The 26,666-nt window shown below is 42.1% G+C and overlaps 1 protein-coding gene across 4 annotated transcripts in view; it reads right to left on the reverse strand.

The window, feature by feature from the left end:
- Nucleotides 1–849: 849 nt before the first annotated feature.
- Nucleotides 850–26,666, reverse strand: part of SH3PXD2A (SH3 and PX domains 2A) — a 260,811-nt gene continuing 234,994 nt past the window's right edge. For all 4 annotated transcript variants that reach the window (XM_064663221.1, XM_064663220.1, XM_064663222.1 and 1 more), the window contains 5 exons: nt 23,589–23,706; nt 17,726–18,060; nt 16,807–16,856; nt 14,600–14,719; nt 850–14,472 (listed from right to left, as the gene is read on the reverse strand). In XM_064663221.1, the coding sequence (XP_064519291.1) occupies nt 12,577–14,472; nt 14,600–14,719; nt 16,807–16,856; nt 17,726–18,060; nt 23,589–23,706 (2,519 nt within the window). In that variant the 3' untranslated portion in view covers nt 850–12,576. The remainder of the gene's footprint in view (nt 14,473–14,599; nt 14,720–16,806; nt 16,857–17,725; nt 18,061–23,588; nt 23,707–26,666) is intronic.

Raw genomic sequence — 26,666 nt, forward strand, 5'->3', positions numbered from 1 at the left:
AGAGCTGGGGTGCTTGAACAAGACTCCTTGTGCAGCATCCACCTACTTGCCAGCATGGAGAAATATCTCCTATAATCAAGTTGGGAACTGAAGTGCTAAAAAATAACCCCGCTTCTTCTCTACTATTACATACCTTGTTATAACCATCTCCCTTCATTATATCCCCTAATCCACTGCCTTCAGCATCCCCAAGAGACATCCTACATAAGGAGAGGGGATCCATTAACAGAAACCTCCGTTTTACCTGTCTGCAGCTTCACACAGGAAAGAACTTCTACTTATTGAGCTATTTGGGCCTACGACCTTCAAAGCTGGGTAAGAGGAGTCAGCAGTGCCCAGCAACCTTGCAGGATCACACCTTAATATCCCATGTTCAAGCATCGTTTGCTCTGCAGCCTGCACACAGGGGTAAGGGCTCATCCCACTTTGCAGAGCAACCTGTTTATCACAGAACCAAAGGACCACTTTTGTAAAAGTACACTTCTCTTCTTATTTTGAATCTGATGCCATATCCTTCTCCAAAAAAACATCCTGACTGAATACCTTACAAACTTGCTCAACACAGACAAAAAGTTCTTAGTGTTTGAGGGCTGAGGTGACCAGTCCATAAACTTTGTAGAATAGAAAAGAGACAAAAATACAGCATACAGTAACAACTCAGGGCCAGGGAACAAGACAAGCTCCATTATCCATTTAGCCTAAGCTGAAATTTGCAATTGCACAAACACATAAGTTGTAAGGTATTCTGGGAAAGATAAATTCAGTGGTTTGACAAACATAGGTGGAATCAAAACAGTGCTGAAAAAATTAGAAAAACAAACCCCAAAACAACAAAACAAACCAACTGGATCACAATTAAAAAGGTCAAAAATTTATTTTCCTTAGGGTGTAAGAGGCGATGTAAACAAAATAACAACAAACAAACAAATCACAAGTCAATTCTTACAGTCTGCAAGCATTTGAAGATAGAGTACCCTTTTCCCACCTCCCCCTGAACACTGCAAGCCTGCTCAAATGTTAACAGGCAACAATCCTGGACCCTGAAGGTCCAGTGAGTTTTGCCATGTCCCAAGCTGGGACTAAATTTCTCATGTAAGAAGGACACTGCACGTGTTTTATCAAACACTTAAAAAAAAAAATCCAACAAAATATAAATATTACAAAGATTAGATTTAGCACCACCTTTGGTCCAAGCAATCAATGAACTGGGAGATGACAGGTACAGTTTGCTTAGTAAGTCCTTTCTCTGCCTGAGTCTTTGAAAATATTAGAGGTTCACATTGCAAGAAGTTGTAATAACTCTGAGAAAACAGCCCTCAAACTCTGGCAGTCCCTCACAATCCTCCAGGGTCCTGCACACACGGAGAGGGGAGTGTCCTGGCTGGGCAGGAGCACACAGCATCAGCAAACATCTCAGAACACTTGGCAGAGCCCTGTGAGACATGGCAAACACTGTGCCAAGGGTCTGATCCTGCTTTGGCCCAGCAAAGCTCTGACTTGACGCATGGATGACAAACAGGAAGGGCAGTGACAGCGTGCATCCTGAATTTCCCTTTCCACTAACATTTGCCACCATCCACCACCTAGCAGACTGCAGCACCTGTGTGCTGCCAGGGTGTATGATGGCAGATGCCTGGAAGTAGCTGAAATTGCTTCAGTGCGAGTTATTTCAGCATACCTGGGACATGCAAATCAGGAGTTCTTTTATCAAGTGTCATTTACTCCAAGGCCTTTTTAGGCTCATCTTTTCCAAGATGCACATGCCTATCACAGATGCACGGTTATGAGGAGTTTTTGCAGAGGTGTCACTGATCAATTGCTGTGCCACAGCACTAGTGGAGGCCCAGATACAGTCACAAGGACCTGTGACAATCCTAGGAGAGAAATTAAGTTCATAAAGCACCTGGTAGTATTTTATTTTTATTGCAACTCCCTCTTCTACAGATGTCCAGAACTCAAATTGTCTTTTCCTTTCCTGCAGGAGTCTTTGAGCAGTCTTAATTAACCATTATTAAATGCTGCTCAATTCCAAGATAACACCAGTTCTAATAAATGCCTAAAGAGAAATGCTGAGATCTACTTTTAGGCACAGTAATCTGAAGTTTTTGCTCTGTACCTTCACATGCACAATTTCCCAGGACAATTGGTGTTTCTCATTCCCTGCTGAGAGATCCATACAGAATTTTTACCTTTACAGACACGATTAAAATTCCCCAAACAAACATTTGTTTTCACTTCACTGCTTCAGAACATGCTGCTCTAGGGAAAAATCCCAAACCTCAGTTGCTTTACATTGTTTTGCAGTTCTCCGAGCTGCACCTGGGCATGGTTCAGAGAGGAGGGCAGTTCCCTCTGTGTGCAGTCCCTGTCTCTCACAGGGCACCAACATCCTGACCCAGCCACCCATGCCTTTGGCATGAGGAGACACATGCTGATCCTACAACATAACCATGAGGACAGTTCTGAAACCAGTTCTGGACTGGGCACTACAGTCAAGTAAAGTCTGCAAATCTGCATTAAGGGGGAGATAATGCTTTGCACAACGTTTCCCCCCCACTACTGTCATATCCAGAGCAAACAAAAACATTGTGTTATGATGATTTCATTAATTCTTGCTGGGACAAAGACACATTACTATTGTTGCAGTCACAGAACCAGGCCCCCAATACCATATGTATCAGCCAAATTCTCACAGGTTCGCAGCTGATTAGAGCTAAAGCCTGAGGGACATTTCTACAGGGTTGTTTAGCAAAAAGGAGAGCTATGTTTTCCCCACTGATAACACATCTTTTGTGTTGGCCCATAGCAAAGTTGCTCATTTTGTTAACTAGTACTCTAATTTGCATCAGATCTACCATTTACACACAGACTCAGGGACTGGTTTTAAAAATGATCTTCTGTCTTGTGCCAGTTCGGACAGATTGGGGCATCTAATCCCTCATTAACAATAACTCTTCCCATCAATGGCAAAAGATACTGTTAAGTGTAAAAAAGTGTAATTTTCCTGGAGTTCAGTTTTACTGGGATGACTGAGAAAGGCAAAAATCCTTTTATCATGCACATGATTTCCTTTCCTAGGAAAGCCTCTCAGAGACCCAAGCACATCTGGACTCTTGCAAGAGCTGTTCATTGTACAAACAGTTTTATCCAAGTGGTCACCATCTTGAGTTCACTAAACAAGAACTGGACAATGCATGACACTACAGTTATTATTTCTGTCTCTAGCTCACATTTGTTATAGGACATTCTGTGAATGTCAAAATACCTGTCAGCTCTCTAAGAATTAATTCATGACCAAAAGCTCTAACATGATGAACAATATTCACTCCACTACCTTCAGTGGAGCTGGATCAAAAGCCACAAGAAAATATGGTCCAAAGCTGTTGCCACAAAAAAGGGTTTCCCCAGACTCATTTTCTTCCTCTCTTGGCTTAACTTGCAACCCAAAACAAACTAAATGGTCTCCTGCCCATAACTCTCTTAAAATGACAAAAAAAAAAAAAAAAAAGCAGCGCTCAGCTATTCCTTCTCATATTTACTGCAACAGAAACCACATCAACTTCTAGACTTTTTCCCAAGCAGAACAGACAAAATGGTTCCCATATTAAAAACAAACAAAAAAAGACAAAAATCTATCACCAACCTGACTACACACACACTAAGACCAGCCACACATTTCTCTATCTCTGGTCGCCGACATACTCTCCCAAAATCCCAAGCTCCCACCAGGTACATTCCCACCACCTAACCACTAAAAGATGGAGCTCTACACCAACACAGAAATGACAACAGCATCTTGTATTCAAAGTCACATCAATAACATCAACCACCCAGGAAACCCACTGCAAAACTTCACTTAGACCAGGCCTAGATCCATATTTCTTTTTGGTCAACTACAACTTTGGGACAGCAAACCCTGTAGGAGTTTCCAGTCCAGACATGTGCAATTGCTCTGCTAAAGCAGGGGAACACAACAGCTCAAACAGATTTCAGCCTTCATTCAACAACAGGTTTAGGCTCGCAAGAACCGACTACTCACAATTTCCAGAGATAAACTGGGCTACTTAACAGCTCTGGAAACAGCTACAGATGTACACACAGCCAGCTGACCTGCTTTCAACACCCACCTTGAGTTATCTGCATCTCACCTTTAGCCTAAGCAGCAATCAATCAAACTGCTGGCAGGACTTCTCCTGACATGAAATTTGATATTGAGTCTTAACTGAGGAAGCTCATCTGCATGATTCTCCCCAAACATTGCAAGCAGAGTAACGAGTGTCTGCAATTAAATCTGCAATAACAGATCAGCACTGCTGTCTTGGGCAAGTTAGCCAGACAGCAGAAATGCACTTACTCTGTGCACTACTGACCCCACAATATTCACTTCGGACCCTCGGTACAAAAAAGTCATTGTAATGCTACACTCACTTTGCTTTTGCAATATTTCAGGTTTGAACTTATCACAAGTAATGAGCAAGTCTTTTCAGCAAGCCTATTCATCATGATGCAGAAAAATTCCTCCTAGAGACTGGAAACAATTATAACTTCCCCTCCTCCCTGAAAATTAAAGACAGGAAATAGGGGACAGAAACAAACCCAATCTGCATGCTCTGGGGGACCCAGAGTCAGAACAGAATCTGATATCCCCCCAGTCTATAACCCAAGGGTGATGATGGGATTTTGTTTATTTATTACTTCTTCCCTGGTGACCCAGAAGCAGTTCAAGAACAAGCTCAAACCACAAAAGAACTGTTTGCACAGAGAAAGCTGCCATGTTGCTTACCTTTCAGTCATCAAATACAGAGTCAATAACAGCTCTCATGGGGAATATCTAGAGAAGCCTGAAATATTTATCTAAATATTAAATGTTATATTTTTAAAATTCTTTTACAGTGCCAAGTGATTCTCCCTCCCATCTGTTTTTCTCCTTCACCTAACAGGGACCATGAAAGACAGGTACCATTGTAACCAAATAACCCTGAGCATCAGGGAAAGGTCATTAAACCCAATGTTTTTCCAGAAGCACCACTAGCACAGGGTTGTTTCACAGACAGCCAACATGGACAGGTCTAGAATAGCCACTCTTGCCCACTTCACCAGCTGAACATTGGTATATGAAACTCTGAGACACAGAAACTGCCTCAACTACAACAAGCATGTAACCCATGTTTGTCTTCCTTTGGTGGATCAGTGGCTTCGGAATAAGATTGTCATAGTAAATTATGGAGTGAAAAAACTCAACTTTTCTCAATAATGAAAAATCATAACACAGAGCAGTGATGTATTTAAACTATCTATACAGAGAAAGCACCTGCAGTGTCAGACCAAATAATTTATGGCCTTATTGGAAACATTTTTCCTCATATTTTATCTATCTCTCCCCTGCCAATATAGTTACCTTTAATTTCTTTTCTGATTTCTTTCCAAATTATCAATATAATTCCCATAATTTTCATTCAACAACAAACAGGAGTCTCAACTCAGGACAGTAGTGGCTTATGCTGACAAGAAAAGGTCTGTAAAACGCCAGTGTGAAGCTTTAAACCAAATTTATTTATAAAAAAAACCAAAGACAAAACAAAATTGCACTCTCCGACTAAAAATCAATGCTACCTTGATGCAAGAACAAATGAACAACATTGTTGATGGGACCAGCCCAGCCCTGACAATACAAAATGGGAGAAACTAATTTGTTCTGCCTATGCCTATCATGCCTGCATGCAGCGCGGTGCAGCTTTTGCTCCAGGAATTGCTGCAGAGTCCCTGATGTGAGGGCACCCAAGAAAAAAGATCTCCTCGCTCCACTCTTGGCAATGCATGCACACCCCACAAAACTGACACCCCAAAGCAGAGTTATGGGTGACTCTTTACAGACATCTGTGCTTTGCTCCAAGTTGAGGCTAAGATGGAGGAGGAAAAGCAGCAACAGCAACCTACATCCCAACCCGAAGTCAGCTGACTGGGGGCTTCTGGATCCGGCCTTACATACAGTACTTTATTTGAAAATTACAGACACACACAACAGACATGACTACTGAGCAGCACAGAGGGAGAAAAAGAGAAACACAAGCACTGGGCAGCACTAGCAGAGGCCATCAAACAGTTCAAGTGTGCAGACACATTTCCCATGCATCATCGCATTGGTGGTCCCTGCTTCAAGCAAGCAACTAAAAGCAAATGGAAATAAAATAACTTAGACAAACATATGCTCTCAGCCCATCACGTTGGTACTGCTGGCAGCTATCAAACACTGCACTGGCACAAAGCACTTTGACGTGTGGCTAAATAGCATCTGAAGTTGACAGAGAAGGAGCCGCTAGTGATGGGAAACCACCAGCAAATAGCAGCAAAGCTCCAGCTGGTTTTAAAAAGCTGCAAGATCTGCAGCACAGTGGATCCATGGCAGGGCAGCACCAAGGCTCAGCAGTCCTATGCACCCTTCAGAGGTGTAGGAACAGAGTGCGCAGAGCTTGCTTTTGCTGAGAACGGTCCATGCTGAGCACCCACAAGGGTCTTCTGTCAGTGTAAGTCTACTGATGCTCATGGGCTTCTTGCCAATTTAGACAAGAGCATGTGAAAGAATTAAGTTGGCTCCTCAAAACCAGATTAGTACTTTGTAAAGTAACAGAGGTTTTCCAAAATCGTGTGATTGATACTATTTCAGTACAGCTGCAGAATTCCATTTTCCTGTTTGAATGCAAACATCTCTGGCAATATTAAGGTTTTTTTGACAAACTTGAGAACAGCAGGACAAAAACTAAGCAGAAAACTGAGGTACACTCCCTCTCCAGAGACATGAACTAGAGCCACAGGAGATGTACTTCCCAAAGCTCAGAGAATCAAGTGCTCTGGCTTTCACATTTCTCTTGCACTTTACAGAAACAGTCCAGTTTTACAAAGGTAGTAGATTTTGCTGCTACCTGGAAAGTCACATTATTTTTGACAGATGGAAGGTCTCCTTCCATTCAAATAGAATTTAAGACAAAACCTCTTTTGAAGAGTGAAGTTTCTGCCCAACTTTATTTAGGACCTAAAAGATCCACCTTTGCAAGCCAAGTAATATGAAATCAATATCCACATCATCTGTGAAATTCTGCAGGTGAGAATTAACCCAGATAAAATGGGGACTTTTCTTAAGTTAACAATAAGGAAAGAAAAGAAATAAGAACCTGTAAAAATATTTCCATAGCTCTTGCAATAAATACAAGTCATAATACAGTATCAAAATTCAGGACTGCACCAGCAGAATTATTTTCCCTTTTGAAGTTATCATCAATTCTGAAGCGCAACAGAGGATGCAACCAGCAGAGACATACCAGAAGACAGTATCATGCATGGATGACATAAAGAGTGTTTCAAGCATAGCTCAGAAGTCCTGTATTGACAAGGATGTCAATGCACATTCTATCCATAATCCTGGCAACATGCTGCATAATCCTTACACTTTCATGAACAGGTGATACTTTATTGTGAAAAGCAGCCATTCCCAAGCCAAACTACCCCAGCTGTCAATCTCTACCTACCTAAAGGCCCTGTTTTCATCCAGCAGCCCCCTTCCCCTAAGAGTGCATGAATAGAGAATTACAAACATTTCACACTGCACGTTCCACTCCAAGTCCTGGATGAGGGGCCTGTTTATTCTATGAATATTGCACTTATCCACTCATTGGATTTGCTTTTTCTCAAGAACGAAGAGTATTTGGGAAAAAAAAAATAGAAAAAATAGTAGGATACAACACAGGAAAATATGAGTTATTAACAAGCTAGCTATGAAGATCTAAAATTAAATAGTACTAGTTCTATTCTGTTAATACTAGTAATATGAAAATAATGAATGCTTTATCAAATTCCCTTGTTTTTCATATAAGATAAAAGCAGTAACTTTCTTTTTAACTGAGGAAAGCAATGAATATATATTACAATAAAATATGATTCATTAAGATCTGAAAGTGATGAAAACAATTATATAATGCCTTCGTCAAACTTTATAGCATCATAATGGAAGGAGTCTTTGGGGTGCATATCCACAAGGGCCAAATCCATTTTTTAGCTATACCCATGCAGATGTGAAATTCCATTTTGAAGAGTTTAGCTGCAAGGCAATTTCAATCTCTCTATTGTGTATTTACTATTATTGTATACATTGATTTAAAAACTTCCTGTTGACACATCAGTTAAATATCCCGACACGTGCCCATCATCCTTTTATCTTGAAAAGTTTGGCTTGCAAAGGACTAGTACATATGACTACACTCACCCACTGCACAGTGTGACAGCTAAAACAATGAATAGGAATTGCCTCCCACAGGGAAGGACTCCTAACAAAAATACATGACTCTTGCTGTTGCAAGAAAGTGTTTTGAAAGGGAAGACAAGGGAAACCAGCAATTAAACTTTTCAGGCATTATATAAACCTCAATAACGAACTCAGAAGTGCTCATTATTATTAAAGTTGCAGTATACAGCAAGACACAATTTTCACATTCTTTAATTTTGTTCTCTGGCATTGGAGTTTGGAATTTCTGCTGGTCCAAATTTAAGACTCTTTGGAAAGCATGGAGAGTGGCTGAGAGCAAGATTGCGAGAGCAGCCACCTCTCCACCCAGAGGAGGGCCCCCTTCACCTGCAAATGGCTTTGCTCAAGCCCTGCAGAGCTCTTCCTCTTAACAATCTGGTTGAGGAATAAATCAGAAAGAGAAATTTAAACAGTACTATTGATTTCTGCATTGAGTGTTCACTGAGGTGTACATTACATTTAAATATTGCTCTTGATCCAGTGTCAGTTCTGACAAATTTAGTAAATAAAAGGCGACATCAACATTTTTAGAAAAGAACTAAAACACTTCTAGCACTACACTGTCCTCCGAGCACCCTGCCACATTTTCCTGCCCTGCAGTCAGCCTTTCTAATGTAGCTTAAGGCCTTTCCCTCTGTTTCACAGCTAACAGTGTGAAGGGTATTTCAGTATTTCAGGTGTAAGTAGAACTGACCAAAATTAGCTGCTCACCAATGGAAAAAATTATTTTCCTGATATCTCTCAGTTGAAAGAATCAGAAAAAGAGATCAGTGAGAGATGCTATGAAAATGGTAAAATGGGAGGGGGAAAAACTGCATTTGGGGGTATTTGCTTTCAAAGTGCCCTTTTAAACACAAGCAGCCAAAGAGCCACCACGTAAAGGGAAGCCCAAACTGAAGCTTTCCACCAGGCTGGAAGCCAGCGTGCTAGGTGGCCCACATTCATTTCTAGCATCAATTAGGTCATTTGCACTCCATCCTTTTTGCTGGTACAGGTGAGGACAGAAGGAGAGGGAGGCCATGACTGTGGCTTTGCAGCCCATCTACAGGTTCTGGCCCCTCCTCAGAGGGCCATGAAGCCTTTGAGATGGGATAAAGGAGCAATTGAGCCGTAGGGCACTGAGCTGCTGTTTGAAAGAACCCTGGCAGTACTGCAGGCACCCTTATTCTGTGTCACCCTACACTGCTTGGAGCTCTGCAAACCATCTCCCTGCAAAAGCCAGAGCTGGAGAAGTGAGTCAGCAGGATGGAATGGGAGCCGTGGGACAGACTGATGTCTGTGACAGAGCTGTCACAGGCAGGTCCTGAAGCCCTTGGACCTGAGCCTCACAGTGAACTCACATCCACTGTGGACCAGCCTCATGCAAGGCACATAGCAGCCAGGCACTGGAACTGTCTGCCAAAACCAGCTTTGACTCCCCAAACACTGCAAGGACTCCTGCAGTTCAGAGGTGCCCTGGGCTCGGTTTTACTGGATGCAAACGCGAATATTTACAGTAGCCCAGGCTCTCCTGCCTGCATGCTGCTCTCCTCTCCCTGGGTAGGGGCCACACTGTACTCAGAGAATTCAGTGGCTCAATGCAGAAGATCTGGGAGCTGTGCTTTATATCCCCCCAAAGAGATGACCTAGTGGGAATGTCTTTAAACAAAACTTTAGAATATTTTAAAAAATAAGTTAATTCTTAATAAATATGTACTTCAAGAAAATGATAATTATATACTGCACCTTTAAATAATGCACTTAGTTCTCTGCATTGGCTTCCATTTTGGTTTCTTTTATTGTTAAAGTGCATTAATTCAAAATAATGAACCACTTCCGCATCATTATTGTTAAAATAAATCATAACATTAATATGAATCACTAAGTCACTACTATTAGTACTGCAATCTAGCAGATAACTCTATGTATTGCTCTATTTAATACTGTCCAGCAGAAGAATATAATACTTCTATTATAATCTCACAACAGCTCCAGCAGTCTTTTATGGCTGCTACCATATTACTACAACTAAAAATGGGGAGGAGTATGGGAGACAGGGCCACAATGTCTCAGATACACATCCAGTAGGATGCAGCTAACTGGATATACGCTTATGTATCATATAGTAAGACATCAAGGTACAAAGAGGACCCTGCACACTGTGATACGAGCTGTTGTGCAGTTACACCTCCTTCTCCTGCCACCACAATGTAAAGGGATCCCAAACAAACAGCCTCCCCTCCCCACTTGCATGCGGAGAGCTGCTCAAACCACAGCACTGTTTGTAGCCAGTTGTGGCACCTGGATGTTGCTTCAGCTACCAAAAGGACATCAGTCACATTAGCTGTAGGCAACTCTCTAAATGATACCACGGAAATTAATAAACCCCCCAAAGCAACACTCCCACCCCCCAAAAAAAAAATAAAAAAGAAGAAAAGAGGGGAAAATTAGGAAAAAAAGACAAGAACAACATATAAATTGCCTAATTTTTTTCTTTTTCTTTTTTTTTGGCAGTGAAACATCCCCAGTAACATGATATTTTTGTGCTATTTTACTCAGCCCCTTGATCCCAGTTATTTTGAAGCCTTTATAACCTTTAACTTCTGAGCCAAATCAATACGAAACTCTGGTGGAAAAAGAGCACATGTAATTTTTTGTGTAAAGCAGTAGTGAAATGGTCTGCCCCTCCCCCTTAAAACAGATTTACAAGGCTGCATGTTATTTAAAGGAACTAGATATTGATCTTGAGTGATTAACAAGGCTGTACAAAAAAAGAAAAAGCATGACTTCCTTAAGTACAGTAGGGATTCAGTCAATTATGTTTACAGTACGAGGCTACCTCTAAAATAACTCCATATTCCTAGCCTTTTCCAATGGACAGCTCTTCCATTTCCCACATCCGTGTGCCACGTTTCAAAGCATGAGTTAAGTAAGGCAAACAGAACTGGAACTAGAGGAGGCAGCTTCCTGATTAGATGCATTGTAGATCTAATTGCTTTGATATTAAATCTCTGAGCCTGAGAAGCCCAGGCACACTTTCCAGTACAAATGTACTTTTTGGATTCAAGTGGGAACAGAAACACATATTTGGCTCCTACTTCAGTTTTAAGTCTCTTCTGGTAAAACCAGACACACACACACACACACACACACAGAGAAAATAAAGTAAACCCAGAATGCACAGAAAAGACAAAAACAAAACACAAAAACAATTCCCCAAAAATATACAAATTAAGGATGTGCAGACTGAGTTTGATGGCTTTTTTTTTTTTCCCTACTCACTGTAAACACTGATGTTGCAGAAGGTTACAGATATTTCTCACTAATACCCTGGTGGGCCCTGCCAGCAGTCAGCACCCTTGGATTCGGACGAGAGGGCAAAACAGGAATTAACACATTTGACAGGTTTGTCTTCAGTGTCCTAAGGGACTTTTGTACACTTTGATATTATGACAAGTTTTGATAAACCCAACTCTGGGAAGAGAATCAACCAGGATCACCTGGTGGGAGTCAGGCACAGAACTAAACATGGAGCCTACAAAGTAATCAACGTGCTTAAGCATGGGGTTTGTAGGTTTGTTTTTACAAGCACCAGTAGGCATCACTGCCCTAGAACACCTGAAATCCCAACTCAAAGAACAAGACAGAACAAAAGGAAACAAAAAGCCCCCAACCCACATCACTTGGTTGCCTTTTCTGGTGAGTTAGCAGTAACAACACTGAAGTCAGAGACCAAATCTCTCCGCGGTGAAAAGGCTCCAACTCTGGACCTACCAACTGTTTAGTAAAAAAAAAAAAGAAAAAAAAGTGAGCATCTCCAAAGGATTAGAGTCCCTCTGTTTCAGAAACTTTCATTTGCTTCTCACTGTCAGTTGTGGAAAAGCATTCAAAATTCTTGGGTATTCCACATATGGACAAGAATGAGGAGAAAGGGAGCCAAGATTGTGAAACAGAGTTTGGCACAGAACTCCCCAAGTAGATACATGTGTATTTCTCTCTCACAAAAGGCACACATTTGGTTTCCTATCAATAATGGGAAGGATGGGATGTCATACCCTGTTACACATACAAGATTATTAACAACTTCACAAAAAGGCATTTGACTATGCTGCATCTTCCTCATAGTTGCTTACAACATGTAAACCCCACAAACCTCTCCAGAACACGGCAGATTTGTCCTCAGTATAGACTCCTTTGTACAAACTGGAGCACAGGGAAACGTCTTTTTGTGTAGCAATTGTTTTTTCCACATGTACACAGCAGGAACAGTATAAATTAGGGAGGTTAAAGATATTGCAATATTAGTTCTTTTTTTCCAAATAATTTGAGGGCACCCAGCCTTTGAATGGCTTCACACCATTCATGATCTGGCAGTACCACCAGCCATTTGGGTTCCTTTCGAGGACCTCCATGCAGACACCTTCCTGAAACCCCGCAGTCTCCTCATCTCCTTCATAGTCTGCAATGGAAACATAGATGTCCTTGAGATTGTTGTGGATAAACTGGGACTTCTCAATGGGTTTTGGCCTGACTGTGGACACAGGGATCCCATTCCTCTGCATAGGGAGGTTGGAGGTGGTCTCAGAGCTCTGTGTACCCAGCTGCTCAGGTTGCTTTCCCTTTGTGTCACCAGGCTGTGACCATGCATTGCTGAAGGAGGAATTCCGACGGACGGCCCTAAGTTGGTCTGTAGCTGTTAAAGACTCATTTCTGCGCAAGGAGCATGACAGGTTGTTATCCTTTGGTGGCGGAGACACAAACACTGACTGTGGACGGACAGCAAGCTGCCTCACACCATTCCTCATTTTAACTGGCCCTGATGCTTTTGAAAAGCCACCGGGAGGTTTGCTTGGGATGGGTGGTGTTGCACGTTTGCTCTGGTTGATGGTGTTCAAAGCCTGAACCCTCTTCTCTATCTTCTCCAAACTGTTTGACTTGTTTTCATTTTTCCTGTTCCTGGCAAACGAGGAATCAGCGTCTGCTGATGTGGTTTCTCGTTGGTTATCAGGGAGAGCCAAATAATGGGACGGAGCCCAGCCTTCCATGTCTCCGTACTTCAGGTACCACCATCCACTGGCTTGCTTTTCCAGCACTTCCACTTCTACTCCGGCTGGGAAGCAAATTTCAGAATCCTGTACCTTTTGGTATGAGTCAGTGGTCACATAGAAACATCTGGAATCATTTTCTTGCTCAGTTTTGGCTGTATGGCTGGAGCAGAAAATGCCACGGGAAGGAGCTGTGATGAGATCAGCTGAGCCTCTCCTAACAGGGTCATCTTGGTTCTCAGAAGCTGTGCGTGGGGGGCTTGCAGACTCTTCACTTCTTGAACCTTTAAGTCCACCTCTGAGCTGCCCGGTTGGCCTCAACTGACGCCTTAAAGTGCTAATATCCATCTTTTCTTGGCTCTGAGAATCTGCCTTGTTCAGAAAGGGTTTGGGCCTAACAATTGGCTTTGCTCTAATGGAAGGACTCTGCTCAGGCTCCTTCTTCATGCCCGTTCTTGACATGCTACGTAAGCCAACGTCTGAAGCTGACCTTGGTTTTGTCTCCTCGCTCCTGGAATAGTGACATTTTCCAAGGTCGGGCTGGATGTTTTTGTCTGTCTTGAGCTTCATGAGCGATGATTTAGGAGAGCTGGAACATGGAGAATTCCTTTGGATCAAGGACAGAGAGGAGCTTTTCTGAGAATCGGAATCTCCACTAGATTCCTTATTGGACAAAGCATCTTCCACGTAACGTCTGAATCCCTCGTTCTCATAGATGGTCTCTTCTTCATGAGCAGCTTCTTCTGAAGACTCTTCTACTTTGAACTTTGCTTTCTGAAGTGATGATACAGGTGAGGGCTTGAGGGGCTGAAACAGTCGTTTTTCAGGAGTGCCCTCTTCATGATGACTTTCACTCACTTCACACTCCGAGTCAAAGCCAAAAGCGGGCACATCATACTCAGGTTCTTCATATTTCAGCTTGTGGGGAGATTCCTGGGCATCTCCTGAAGAAACTGCTCCAGAAGTTGTTCCTTCTTCAGAGTCTTTCGGTTTACTGGGAGGTGCTGGGGGAGGAACCTTTGGGCGGGTTAAAGTACTGGTTCTTCTGTTTAAATTCGGCTTCTTCCTCTTGTCAATGTAAGATGCTGGAGCCCATCCTTCCTTCTCTCCAATCTGCACATACCACCAGCCACCAGAATTCTTTTCTATAACCTAAGAGGTGACAAAGAACATGTTACTTAGACAAAAATCTCAACCAATTGCTGTGGAAACTCCTCCTCTTTCAATCCAGTCCCATGCAATAGCCAAATATTAAAATTTTTCCACTGTTAAGGCTCACCTCTGCTTTTTGTCCTCCACGAAAGCTTATGCCATCAGAGATACATGACTGGAACTCTGCAATGGTGTAATATTCCACTTCCACAGAGGGTGGCTCTGGTGGCTTGGGTAACTGAAAACCCTAGGGCAAATAGGACATTTTGTTCAATTAAACCAAAGAAACAGTAAGCTGAACAGCAGTATGAAAATAATTGCCTTTATTCATTAAAACTCTCCCTTCTTCCTGTGCTACTTCCTAATTATAACTTCCCAGTTCTCCAGAGCAGAAGCTGATGTATTGATATGGGTCGCAAGAGAGAAGCTGTTCAACATATGCACTGTTCATGCCACTTTCACCAGCTATTAAAACTGTGATAATCTTTACCTGAATAGTAAAACATTTTACTCATGGGCCATAAAGTGTGAGCAGCCATTCCACTCACAGTAACAGCAGCCCTTTTATGCTGAGATTTTTGTCCAGAAAGACTCAGCTCTGGATAACTTGCACAGCTGCAGAAAATTGCATTGCAATGGGCTGCTAACAGATTCTGCCTATCATTAAATGTAATCCCAATAAATTATTGCTCTTAATCTGCTGCTGGATTTTTAAACAATCTGAATTAGTCAGTGATATGAGCTAATGGACACCTATTGTATCAAGAAACAAGGATAATATCATAGACCCCTATGAAGAGCTTTGCTCAGCTAGAGTGCTAGAAGAAGGGAAGGACTCTACTATAGGATCCACTTCTTCCCTGTTACAGACCCAGAACCTCTATTCAGTCCCAACACATAGAGGCTCATAAAGGCTCTATGAGAAGTGGGACACTGCTATTTACAGCCATTCTGGCAGCATACCAGACTCTAAAAGCTTTTACATTAAGCTGTTACATTTTAGAGTTTGCTACAATTATTTTTAAGGTGATAAATGGGATAAAAGTCCTTTCAGTAATTTCAATATTGAAAGCTTTTCAGTGCATAGGGCTCATCTACAGGACAACTAGATGGTGAAGCTTCACAGCTTCAACACTTGACTGCTTGGAGTTCTATGAAAGAACTGCAGTTGCGTCAGCATCTCCTGACCACAGGTCAGAGCATCCACAGACACAGGATTGCCAAAGACACAAAATAATCCTAAGACGTTAACTGGAGAAAGGCGAGCTGCACACTGTGCTTTATTCTCATGCTCCTCCATTTCTAAGATACCCTTGTAACTAACAGTTGATGTTTCATCACGCACAGCATGTAGCATTTCTCAGAGAATGCATCTCTGCACCTTAGGAACCGTGTCTAACAATGTTATAATTGGATGTTTCTGCACTATAAATGCTGAAATACAGCAGAAGCACACTATAATAAAATGCCTTCAGATAATAGGATGGTTTGGATTAAATGAAGATAATTGGAAACAGCAGATATGTTCAGAGTTTCACATATAATACCACTGTTACTTTTAGCATGGGATTAAGTGTCGTAGTCTCACCAAAACAAATCTAATTGAAAATAATGCAAAGAAAAATAGCTAATATGCTATTCATCTAGTTTAAGAAGCATTTGAGATGACACAGAAAAATTACAAGTCACATACTGCTCATAAAGGGTACAGCAAAGATTAAACACTATGTACTGCCTAGATAAACAAGCTATTAGCATGACTTCTGTGCAAATACACTGAGTAGCTCCTATCTGAAGATGACAGTTCTAATCTCCAATTAGTACAAACCTCCAGAATTCCATCTTGGAGGATAAGAAATCATAGGAGGTCTCATTACTATAGCATACATCCTTCCATAAGATTCTAAGCACTTTAAACACACACACAAGAGTGAATCTTAGCCACCTCAAAGACGGTAGCAATGGGAAGAGGGGGATACATTCCCAGTTGCTTAAGACAAGAAAATGTCAAAAAAATCAGTCTGGACCAAAGACACTAGGAGGAACTTAAAACCTTCTGAGTCAGCCAAACAAGCTTTAATGCCCATGTACAGAACATGAGCCTTAGTAAGTTCTCCCTTCAGATCTGATTATTTGGGGCAGCATTTTGAATAACAGAAATCCCCAATCAACATTTTGATGAGAGTTTTGCTCAATACTTAAACAATTAAATGAACAGGCATGCAAATAAGGGATCTCTCAGACACCCCCCACACCCTGTAGAGATGCAGAAAGTCTCACAAAGCACCCAGACACCTACCCCACTGCTAACATATACCATAAACCAATACAAACCAGACTGGATTCTCTTCGTGGGGGCGGTCTCGTTCTTAGATTTGGAGAACCTGAGCAGGAAAGGGCAAAAAGGAGAGTTTATTTAGCTTTGAAAGTACTGCTAAGCACATTTTCCAGCAGCTCTCTGCTGTTACACAGTTTGAGAATATTAGAAGTCAGTATTTGCAATATTTAAGGCATCTCTATGAAACAAGATAGGAAACTATGAGGGTATATTAGAAATACCAGGGTAGCTTAGCTATTCATCTCAGCTAAGCCAGTAAATTTACGAGGAAATCACTGCCAGAAAGTAGTGGATTGTATTTTCTGCTGGAACTGACCAGCTCCATTGGAGACTGGCCAGCAAAGAACTGGCTTAATACCTAGTTTTCCCCCCCAGCAGTAAAAATAATCCAGTAAATTAATAACACTCACACTGTCCTCTATCATAGTATTTAGCCATTCCTTGCACAGACTAGTGTCAGCATCTGCATTTTGCAGATGAAGTAGTAAAAACATTATAGCAACTTGCCCCCAGAAAAACAGCAGAACAAATACAAGAGAAGACACAGGTTGTTTCCTTGACTTGAATACACCATCACATCATCTGCATTTCTGGGGTAGGAGCACATTTTAGAGTGTTCAAAAGGAACAAAAAGTCTTCTCTGGGAAAAAATAACGAAGTAAACACATGCAGGGTAAGTTAAAGAGCCACCATCCAGCCCTTGTATAAAATGAAGTCAAATTTTATCGCTACGATTGAAGGACCACATTCTGGAGTCCCTGTAGATAGATCTATAGACAGTGCAAAGGTCTGCTTGTGTGGACTTGGCTATAAGGCCAGGACATGTGGGACCTTAGCAGGCAATGCCAGCCCTGAAAGGTAGAGAATGAAATTCATTGCAAGCCCATGAAAACCCAGACTACTTTTCTGCCTTACTTATTTGAGCTCTTTGTGGTGCTATCCTTGCTATGGCTGGGGATCCCTGGGCCAGTCTGGAAACCTGCTTGTCTGAGGTCATCATGGCATTGCCATTAGAGTCATTGCACAGGATGGGCAAACTGATTTCCTTCTTGGTGATATGTGTTTCTGCAGTCTCATTTTCTACTTGAGCTTCCTTGTCAGTGGATGATTTCTTGTTCAGCAGGTTACTGATCTCCATGATATTTCCTATGATTTCCACTGGCCCAGTTAAGTTCTTTTTTCTAGATGGAAGATCATCTTTAGCCTTCTTCAGATATGAAGCTGGGGCCCAGCCCTCTTTGCCTAGATACCTGCAGATGCAAAAGGAAACATCACCACATCAAACGCAGCCTTCTGACGCATTTCAGGTAGAACAGCTAAAGCAAAAGTGATGGATGATAACAAACAAAATTTGCAGTTCTCAAATAAGATTTTTGTGGTCTCAATTTATTACCTATAGATTGGACATGTCAAAGTCAGCTGAGCTAGTAGTGAACTGTGGAGTTAAAAGCCACTAATCACACTAAGGAAGGAGTCTTTCTGGACAAGAAATACAGTTACTCACAAGGTAAAGTCCTTCACCAGTTTGTTTTATGCCCCTCTTTGACAAGACTAGGTAAACTCAGTATTTTCCCATACTGCAAAAAAGCAAACTAGTGAGTAAAATATTTTAATAGTTTTTATACTTCCTAATAGCAACTCAAAATGGAAAAGGCTAAAAAAGGGTGTACAGAGCCCAGTAGAGAGACTCGGTGCCTGCAGTTTATAAAACCCTTGTGCAAGCCTCCCTCCTTGCAATTATAATGGACACTGCCCCTCCTTCCATAACTCCCTGTTCTGTATGACCAGCTTTCTCTTATGGAGAACATGGGACCCTTAAAGTACTATAGCTTCTTCTAGCACTGCAAGATCAAGAAACAATTTGACTAAGGGAAAAAGGCTTCAATGGAGATTCATTTTCCTGAACAAGCTAGAGGCTATTTGAAGAAATAAACTGGGAAATCTGAACAGACACCTGAATCCAGTATGTGTTCCCGAAACACCAGACTGAGCTGATCATGCTCCACTTCAAACTGAAGTCATTCTTCCACAACTTGGCTTTGGGGAAGATGTTTTTTCTAACTCCTGCCATTCCTAACACCTCAGCAGGGATTTCAGATTACAATCAGACTCCAGGGAGGACCACGTGGATGAACTCTGCTTTCCCTAATGAAATCCTAACTTGCTACAGAGTGAGTCACTGAAACCTTTCTCTCTTTAATCTCTCAAGATACCCAAAGCAGGCGCTTGAGCTGAAAGTGGGAAACCAGGCACCATTAAAATTCTGGTGCTCAGGAAATCTGCAGGAAATACAAAGGTTAAAACAGTAGGACTTTAAGGCTCTTTAATGAAAATGGAACCTCATTAGACAGCAGAGGAAGGAACCGGGGCATGTGGGATATGAGCAAATCATTCCTTGGCAGGTGAGCATCTTTGTTATGACAATACGTGGATTCTGAGGTTTGTGGTGAGATTTCTTCATCAAGTCACATCCTGGCCTCACTCACCATATCCAGACACTTGAATGGCACTGGGACTTTATGGGGAGAACAGGAAAACACAGTTTAGATTTGATTCCCTAGACTTCATTACTGTTCCTGTACAAAAGCAAATATAAATGCTGTATTCCTAGCAATGACTACAAGGACTTTTCTGTCCAAAATCCTGCCTTTTCCTCCCCAGTCCCCTAGATGAGCCAGGATACTAGAGATGCTGCTTCTCCCTAGATACCTGCCTTCTGTCACACATGAAGGCAAAGATATGGGATCTCCCCTGCTCAGGGAGTTTAGTGACAAGTTTTTCCAAGGATTCTGGAGGGGTGGAAAGCATCCCAACAGCTCTGAGCTTTGTTTGACACATGGAGACTAACAAGAAGTAGCAAAATGGTAATGACTTGATTTGATTTCAAACAGATACACAGCATCCACTGTGTGATACTATGTCAAGATGCAATTTGGATCTATTCAATCCTGTCCTTTTTGAGTTTTTTCTGCTAAGCCTTATACCAAGCCAAAAAAGAAAAGGAAGAAAGGCCTCAACATGTGCTAACGTTTCCTGTTGTGGCAAGGCATCTCTTAGTGCCATTTTCCAGCCCTGAAGACTTTTGGCTTCATTCCCTTTTGCAGTCGATAGTTCTTTTGCAGAGCTACTGACCAATGCTTTCTGTGCATCAAGAAAGTTTTTTTTTAAAGGACATTTTATAAGTTTACATGACCTATAGATGTAAAGGTCTTCATCTGTGAGAAAGCCACAGTGGCCAATGCACTGTGGATTCACAAATGTGCTGTGGAATGTCCAGTTCCAAAGGTTACTTTCAACAGAGCTTGATTGTGCAAAATCAGCAAGAAAAAACAGTTTACATCCATCTTAGTTTGTGGGAGACTTAACGTGTTTAAGATCAGAAAGGCAGCCACAGGCAGGTTCTGTTCTGGCTTGTCAGTTCTCCTGCCAACTGTATGTATTTGGATCAGCCTGTATAACCCCACTGCCTCAAACACCTCTGATCCCACATAGTTTCTCCCAATGAATATTAGCAGCAATAGCTGGACAGTTAATAACTGAGCAACATATCCTCAGTAGGGAGGCTGTTTGCGGGCTATTACTTCCCTGGAGTTAGTCAATACAACCTGGAGTGAATGCTGAGCAGAAGTTGCCAGCAACTGCCAGTTTATTTCTACAACATCACAAATAAAAGCTATTTATGTAAGTCAAATAGGCTTACATTTTTTACTTTAGTCCTTGAATTTGGTAATCCTAAAGCTCTTTGCAAACATAAGCTTAGAAGACTACTGTATCTCCTTATTTTATAGGTGAAAGAACTAAAGCAACTCATAATCAGCTTCAGAGAAGTTCTGGACTGGTAATGATCTTCATTTCATATCTAAGAGTTGAAACACAATCATCCTTCCTTCATTTATATTCACAAGCTACTGGAAATGTTTCAAACCCCATCCTAGATTCCTCCTCGTTTCAGTGCTGCTAACACCTCCCAGCTGCACTTCATTCACATGGGCTGAGGCTCAGAATAACCACAAAATGAAGATACAGGCAAATAACAAAAGCCATACTCAGCATATTGGTACTTATTTGCCCTGCAGTCAAGTCCACTTGGGCACCATGAGACTACCTCCAGGTGACAGAAATAGATACAAAGTTAGATCTAAATGATGGATGTTAATGCCAGCTTTGGGCACACCAGGAAGCAGACCTACTGCATGCAATAGAACAGTGAGAAGGATCCCAGGTCAGAGCCTTTCTTTCATTTCCCCAGAGTCCTGATTTTTTTTTTTTAAAGAGTCATATTGCACACAGGAAAAAATAAAGACAGACACCAATATTTCTTCTAGCTTCTACGGGGTTTCAGAATTAGGTGCAGTGATTTGGTTCCTTCTTGATTCTAAAATCCTCCCTGTTTATCTTACATGAAGGAAAAAATGGATTAAAACCATAGGAATGTTAAAAAAAGTCAGAAGTGCCTCTGTAAGTCTGAGAGTCACATCTGCTTTCCAGCTCCAGAGCACTGGAATTACTCCAGAGGGAAGCAAACTAGGGGAAAAAAAGGAAAAAAAAAAGAAAAGAAAAGAAAAAAATAAGGACAGGAAATGAGGATCAGCACATGGCCAAGAATTTGGAGAAATTACGTATTTAAGGTGGAACAAGCTAATGTCTTTAAGGTGGATTCCATTGCAAACTACTGGATTTGTTTTTACTTCTACACATTGAAGTGTACTCAGTCTGTTATCCAGTCAGCAGGAGTCAACTGCATTCTCTTCCTGCTCCCTCTCCCCTCACACTCATGACAGGAGGAGTTGGTCCTTCTAAGGCACTCAGTACTCAGAAAAGTGAATTTCTGCAGAAATGGAATCCTTCTCTGAGGGGTACCTTACAGTACTCAGGGCAGTTTACATACAATGAACAGCACAAGAAGTTGAAGATCAGCTACCCAGGCTGCAAAGGACCAGCCTGCAGGGATGGATCACATCAGTGTTTCCAGAAGTGCTGCCCATGAAAAAAACCCCCTTTTTCTAAGAGTTTAATCCTCCAGCAAGAGTGTAGTGTAATGCTCCAGAGCAGCAGAGAGGATGATAGTTGACACCCCACATACTTGTCACACATATGGGGAGCACCTAATCAATTTTTTCGACAAGAAGAGGGGTTTGTCAACTCAAAATCGAGTTGAGGTCTCTTACAAAAAAGCCAAGCACATGCTGCATTCCTCAAGTATCATGGGGTGGCTGGGGCATCCACTGTCCTTCTAGCAGATTGCCATGAATGAAGGTGCCATGTAAATCACTGCAGCAAGTGCCTCCATCCTGCAGAAGGCACTTCTGCTATACAAATATGTGTCTTTTGGGTTGGCCCAAAAGAGTGTGTGAGAAAACAGGGACAAAAAATTCTGCTTATTGTAGAAGTGTTAACACATCAAAGGGAAACTTACAGTAGTAACCAGGCTACATTTCAGAAAGAGAATAAAAAAAAAACCTAGAGATGTCTTGCAATGGTTCTCCCCTCAGAAAACCTATGTGCTCAATTCCCCTATCTGCAACTTTGGATTCCACTTCTGTGGATGATTAAAGGAGAAAAAAATGTGACCTGACCAAACCCAGGCATTTTTGAGTTCCTCCTATCTAGAGTGCCTTCCTGGCTCCACTGCTATCTTTATTAGCTTATTCGCTCTATGGGACCATTAAATAGAAGAAAAAAATCAGCTTTCTAAGTAAGGGAAATCAAGAAAAACAACAACATTGCTTCAGTCAGCATTTTCATAGTCCTCATTCATAGTCAATAAATTAAGCAGAATTCAAACAAAAGCAAGTTATGACTTAGGGAGGGAAAGGGGAAAAAATAATCACTGTAATTACAAGTTGAATGGAAAAAGATGACTAGAGATGTTTTGCAGTGCTGAGAGATAAACCTTCATTTTTTAGCTACCTATTGTATCACATCTTGTTTAAAGAGAAATGGGATATCACAGCACTGCCAGATTCACACTAAGATACAAGACAAGGAGCAGAATCATGAAAGAGCACTAAAACCTAAATGCTGTGTGAACCCAGATGAAGAAAGTTCTCATTAAGTACTTACCCTGACACCTTACATCACTGAGACAGCATCTAACCTACACTCTTCCCCATAAGCATTTAAAAAGGAGATTTTTAAGTCAAAACTCTCTGCTAAGACTACTGTTCCAAATACATAACAAAGTTTGATACCCAATAACAACTTTACCTGCTTTTGGAATATAATCCCTCTACATTAGGAATATCTAATTTTGACAGGTAGAAGTCAAGGCAAATTAATTGAAACCATTGGTAAGTTTGGAAGAGGGCTGTAGCCAGCAAACTGATCTCTTATATCCCTGAAAGTAGCACTTACCTGCCCCAAACAGCTCAAGCGATCACAATCAGTCTTTCAGCATTACTATAAATAGATTTAAACATGTTGCAGAATAACTCTTATACTGGAAACACATTGAAATCACACACAACAGAAAGCCTTGTTAGGTCTCACAGATCTTAACTCAGATATGGGCTTTTAACTTGAAGCAAGAAAAAAACCCTCTAAAACTAGAAGTTAAGGCATTTCCTCACTGGAACAGTCCACAGCCTTTGCAGACACTGTAGTGTTACTTTAATCACCATTGTATCGCCTTAGACTTCATGTTTCTTCAAGAGGCATTATGAACAATTTGGGCTTCCTTGCCCAGCTACAGAAGTATTTAAACTCTAACATTAAGTGAATGATCAGAAAAGCTCATTGTCACAGTTTCTGTAACAATCAGGCTGCAGAGCTTCTTTACCTTATGTACCACCATCCTTCCAGGTTCTTTTGGATGACCTCCACGGTGACCCCTTTCTCGAACCCAATCTCATCCTTCCCCTGGCTGGCGTACGGCTGGATAGTGACATATTTCTCTTCTAGTGAGGGGAGAAAAGGTAACATCAGTTAGGGTCAGAATCAGTCCAGCTGTTTTTCTGTACTGCTTGCTTTTAAACTGTTATGCAGTGATTACGTGAAGCCATTACAAAAGGCGGAGCCCTGCTCAGGGGCCCACTGGTTATTTATGCTGACGACATGATAGATAATCAGCCTCTTGCCACTACCCTGCTGCTGATAATCACAAAACGTTTCCATGCCAATAATGACACAAAGTCTCCAGAGAGCTTTCCCCCCTGCTTCCCTCTCCTCCCCCCTCCAAGTTTCTTGAGCGGGTAAGGGAGAGGATTTGAAGCTGGACTTAACTCCCATACTGTAACTTGACAGAATCAATCCGGCTGCCAAATCAGCCAAGCGTCACCACAGGAGCTCCAGCCAGTTGGCTCTTTGTGCATGCACATGGCTGCACAAAGCATTGTGTTACTGAAACCCGAGCGGGACAGATCTCCCCAGCTCAGAGGGGCTGGCCCTCATGCTGCTCTCCTTGCACCTCCCAAGCAGCATAGGTCTACAGCAATGAGCTTGAAACAACATTAAAAAATGTGACAAAAGAATAAAAGAGGTTTGCATTTGACAGCATTTGCATTCATGGGTTGTGAAGTGTTTCACAAACATGCTTTTGCTAGGCTTCACTCCAGAGAAATGCATGTGTGGCTTGGGTAAAGGAGGGCCAGAACTAAGACATGTACTTCAAAAGCAAAGACTGGATTTCAAGTACAGTGTTTGAGCCAAAAATTTAGCATCCCTATTCGTCTCCAGCATCTATCCCCTTCTCTGCCAGGCAGAGGTAAGCAAGCAGACTTGCTGAGAACAAACGAAGGAGCAGAGCAGAGCAGAACAGACACTTGTCAGCATCTTCCTCCACCCACCAGGAGACATTTACTGCAGCACTTCTATCACACTTAAGGTCAACCCTTTCCTCTGGATCTTAAAAAATTACAACTGGCATTGAAAACTTGAACTACCAGCCTTCCTCTGCAGCAGCAGACACAAATGGCCACCAAGACTCTCTCCTCAACCCAAACTACAGTGCAGGTAACAGCATGAGTTTCTATAGCTAGATTAAAGGCAGGGAAGGCAAGCAATAAAGTGCACCTCAGCTGGCCTTCCTAGCACTTTCTACTGGCAGTCACAACAAGGCACAATAAAGCATGGGAGAAAACAAATAGAGGGCTGTCAGTGCACAGGAACTGGCAGGAAATTAAGTGAATCCAGAGCTCCTGATCACTGCAGAACAAAGGAGCTATGAAAAGGTTGCAGCAACTTGAAGGAAACACTCTTCAAGAGAGCAAATCAGACCCAATTGACTATTTGCTTTTGTGGCTCAACTGTATTTTGTTTCTGGGGGAAGCCTGCAAACCTTAATAAAAAACCCCAACAAACCCTTACTGAGACAAAGTAAGTAATAATACCTCAGAAAGCGGGAAATAATGTTGACAGAGCGTCTGATGGCAGAGAATTCAGCAGAGCTACATCTCTGAAGTCAAGTTCCCTTGACAGTCAGATCCTTCTAATTCTGATGGGGCAAAATCTGTCAAAACTTTTGCCACCAAGAGGAAAACGCTCTTTACTGCTTTCCCCTAGGAGGGCTGCTTAACTGTCTCATCACTGGTAAGAAATTCCAGTTAGTTTGTAATTCACCATCAGGATATGACACCTTCCACACAGAAATACTCCACTACAAGATGGGGCCTGACGAATGAAACCTGGCTAATGAAACCCCGCTTCCAAGTCACAGGACAATTTTCCTAGCTGGGTTTCCACCCTGCATGGTAAAATTGGACACAATTTTTCCTCTTTTTCAAGTCACTGCTGCAGAAGTAGCTACATGTCTGGTTTCTGCAAAGCCCTGAGCACTAACTTGAACTGCAGAAGATCCCTGGGCAGCTAGATCTTGTCCCTGAAAGGGCCAAGGGAAAGTTCAGAGCTGCACTGTCCAGATACATGTTGCTTAGACACTTCCAGGGATGTTTCTAGGACAGTAATAAAGAGCTAAGCATATATTTGCTAGGCCTTGGAAGAAAGCCCTGTTTTTTCTTTCTTCCATACCAAAGCTGCTTTATAACCCAGGCTATCAGAGTTCACTCTTCCTGCTACAACTACTGCAGAAGTTTGTGTTTATTCTATTTTTCCTCCACACAAACACCAGTCTCTGCTGCAGCTAAAGACAGCTATTCAGCTCCTCTTGCTGCACAAAGTGGTCTCACTCTTCAGGGATGTGACTTCCCCTCTTCTGCTGATGACAGGGTAGGAGGCCATGAGTGAGGGATCATTCCTAGCTTTCAACACAACTCTCCAAATTCCTGCTCCAGCAGGACTTCTCCTTCTCCTGAGGAATTGAGACAGCAGTCACGCTTCAAAACCAAAAGCATTTGAGTCTGATCGCTCAAGAAATCAAAGGTGTGGGTAAGGGTCCTTTGCAAATTAGGATGCAATCACCTACAACTGCAACCACAAACACAACTTCTGGGCCTGCAGCTATGCTTGTGGGTACGTATCAGCACTCTACCTGTTCATTACTGGCTGGGAGGAAGGCAGACGCCAACTCTGGACTTCCCTTCCAATTTAGTTTAAAGGTAAGGCAGAAGAGCAGAGGTATCCTCCAACTCCTCTTATTCTGGCTACAACTGGCCGGGAAGGACTGACCATGCTACTGAGGTGGCACATTGAAAAAGTGGCTACCAGCTGCATCCCCAGCTGAGAGAGCTGCAGCCTCTTTCCCAAGATTTTCACTATTGCCTAGGTTTTACTGAGGAGAGACTCTGCTCTAGCACAGCACTCTACCCCCAGTACTGAGATTCCCGCTTTGCCTGTTGCTGCTCTCACCTTGCTGCCTTGCACACATCACATGTGATATCGCCCATCAGAGGCTCTGAATGATCCACTCTAGAAATTCAAACACTGAGTTATTGAGGAGGATGGAGCCTCATCCAAATACCCG

The sequence above is a fragment of the Pseudopipra pipra genome, chromosome 8, assembly GCF_036250125.1.
Source record: "Pseudopipra pipra isolate bDixPip1 chromosome 8, bDixPip1.hap1, whole genome shotgun sequence".
NCBI lineage: Eukaryota > Metazoa > Chordata > Aves > Passeriformes > Pipridae > Pseudopipra > Pseudopipra pipra.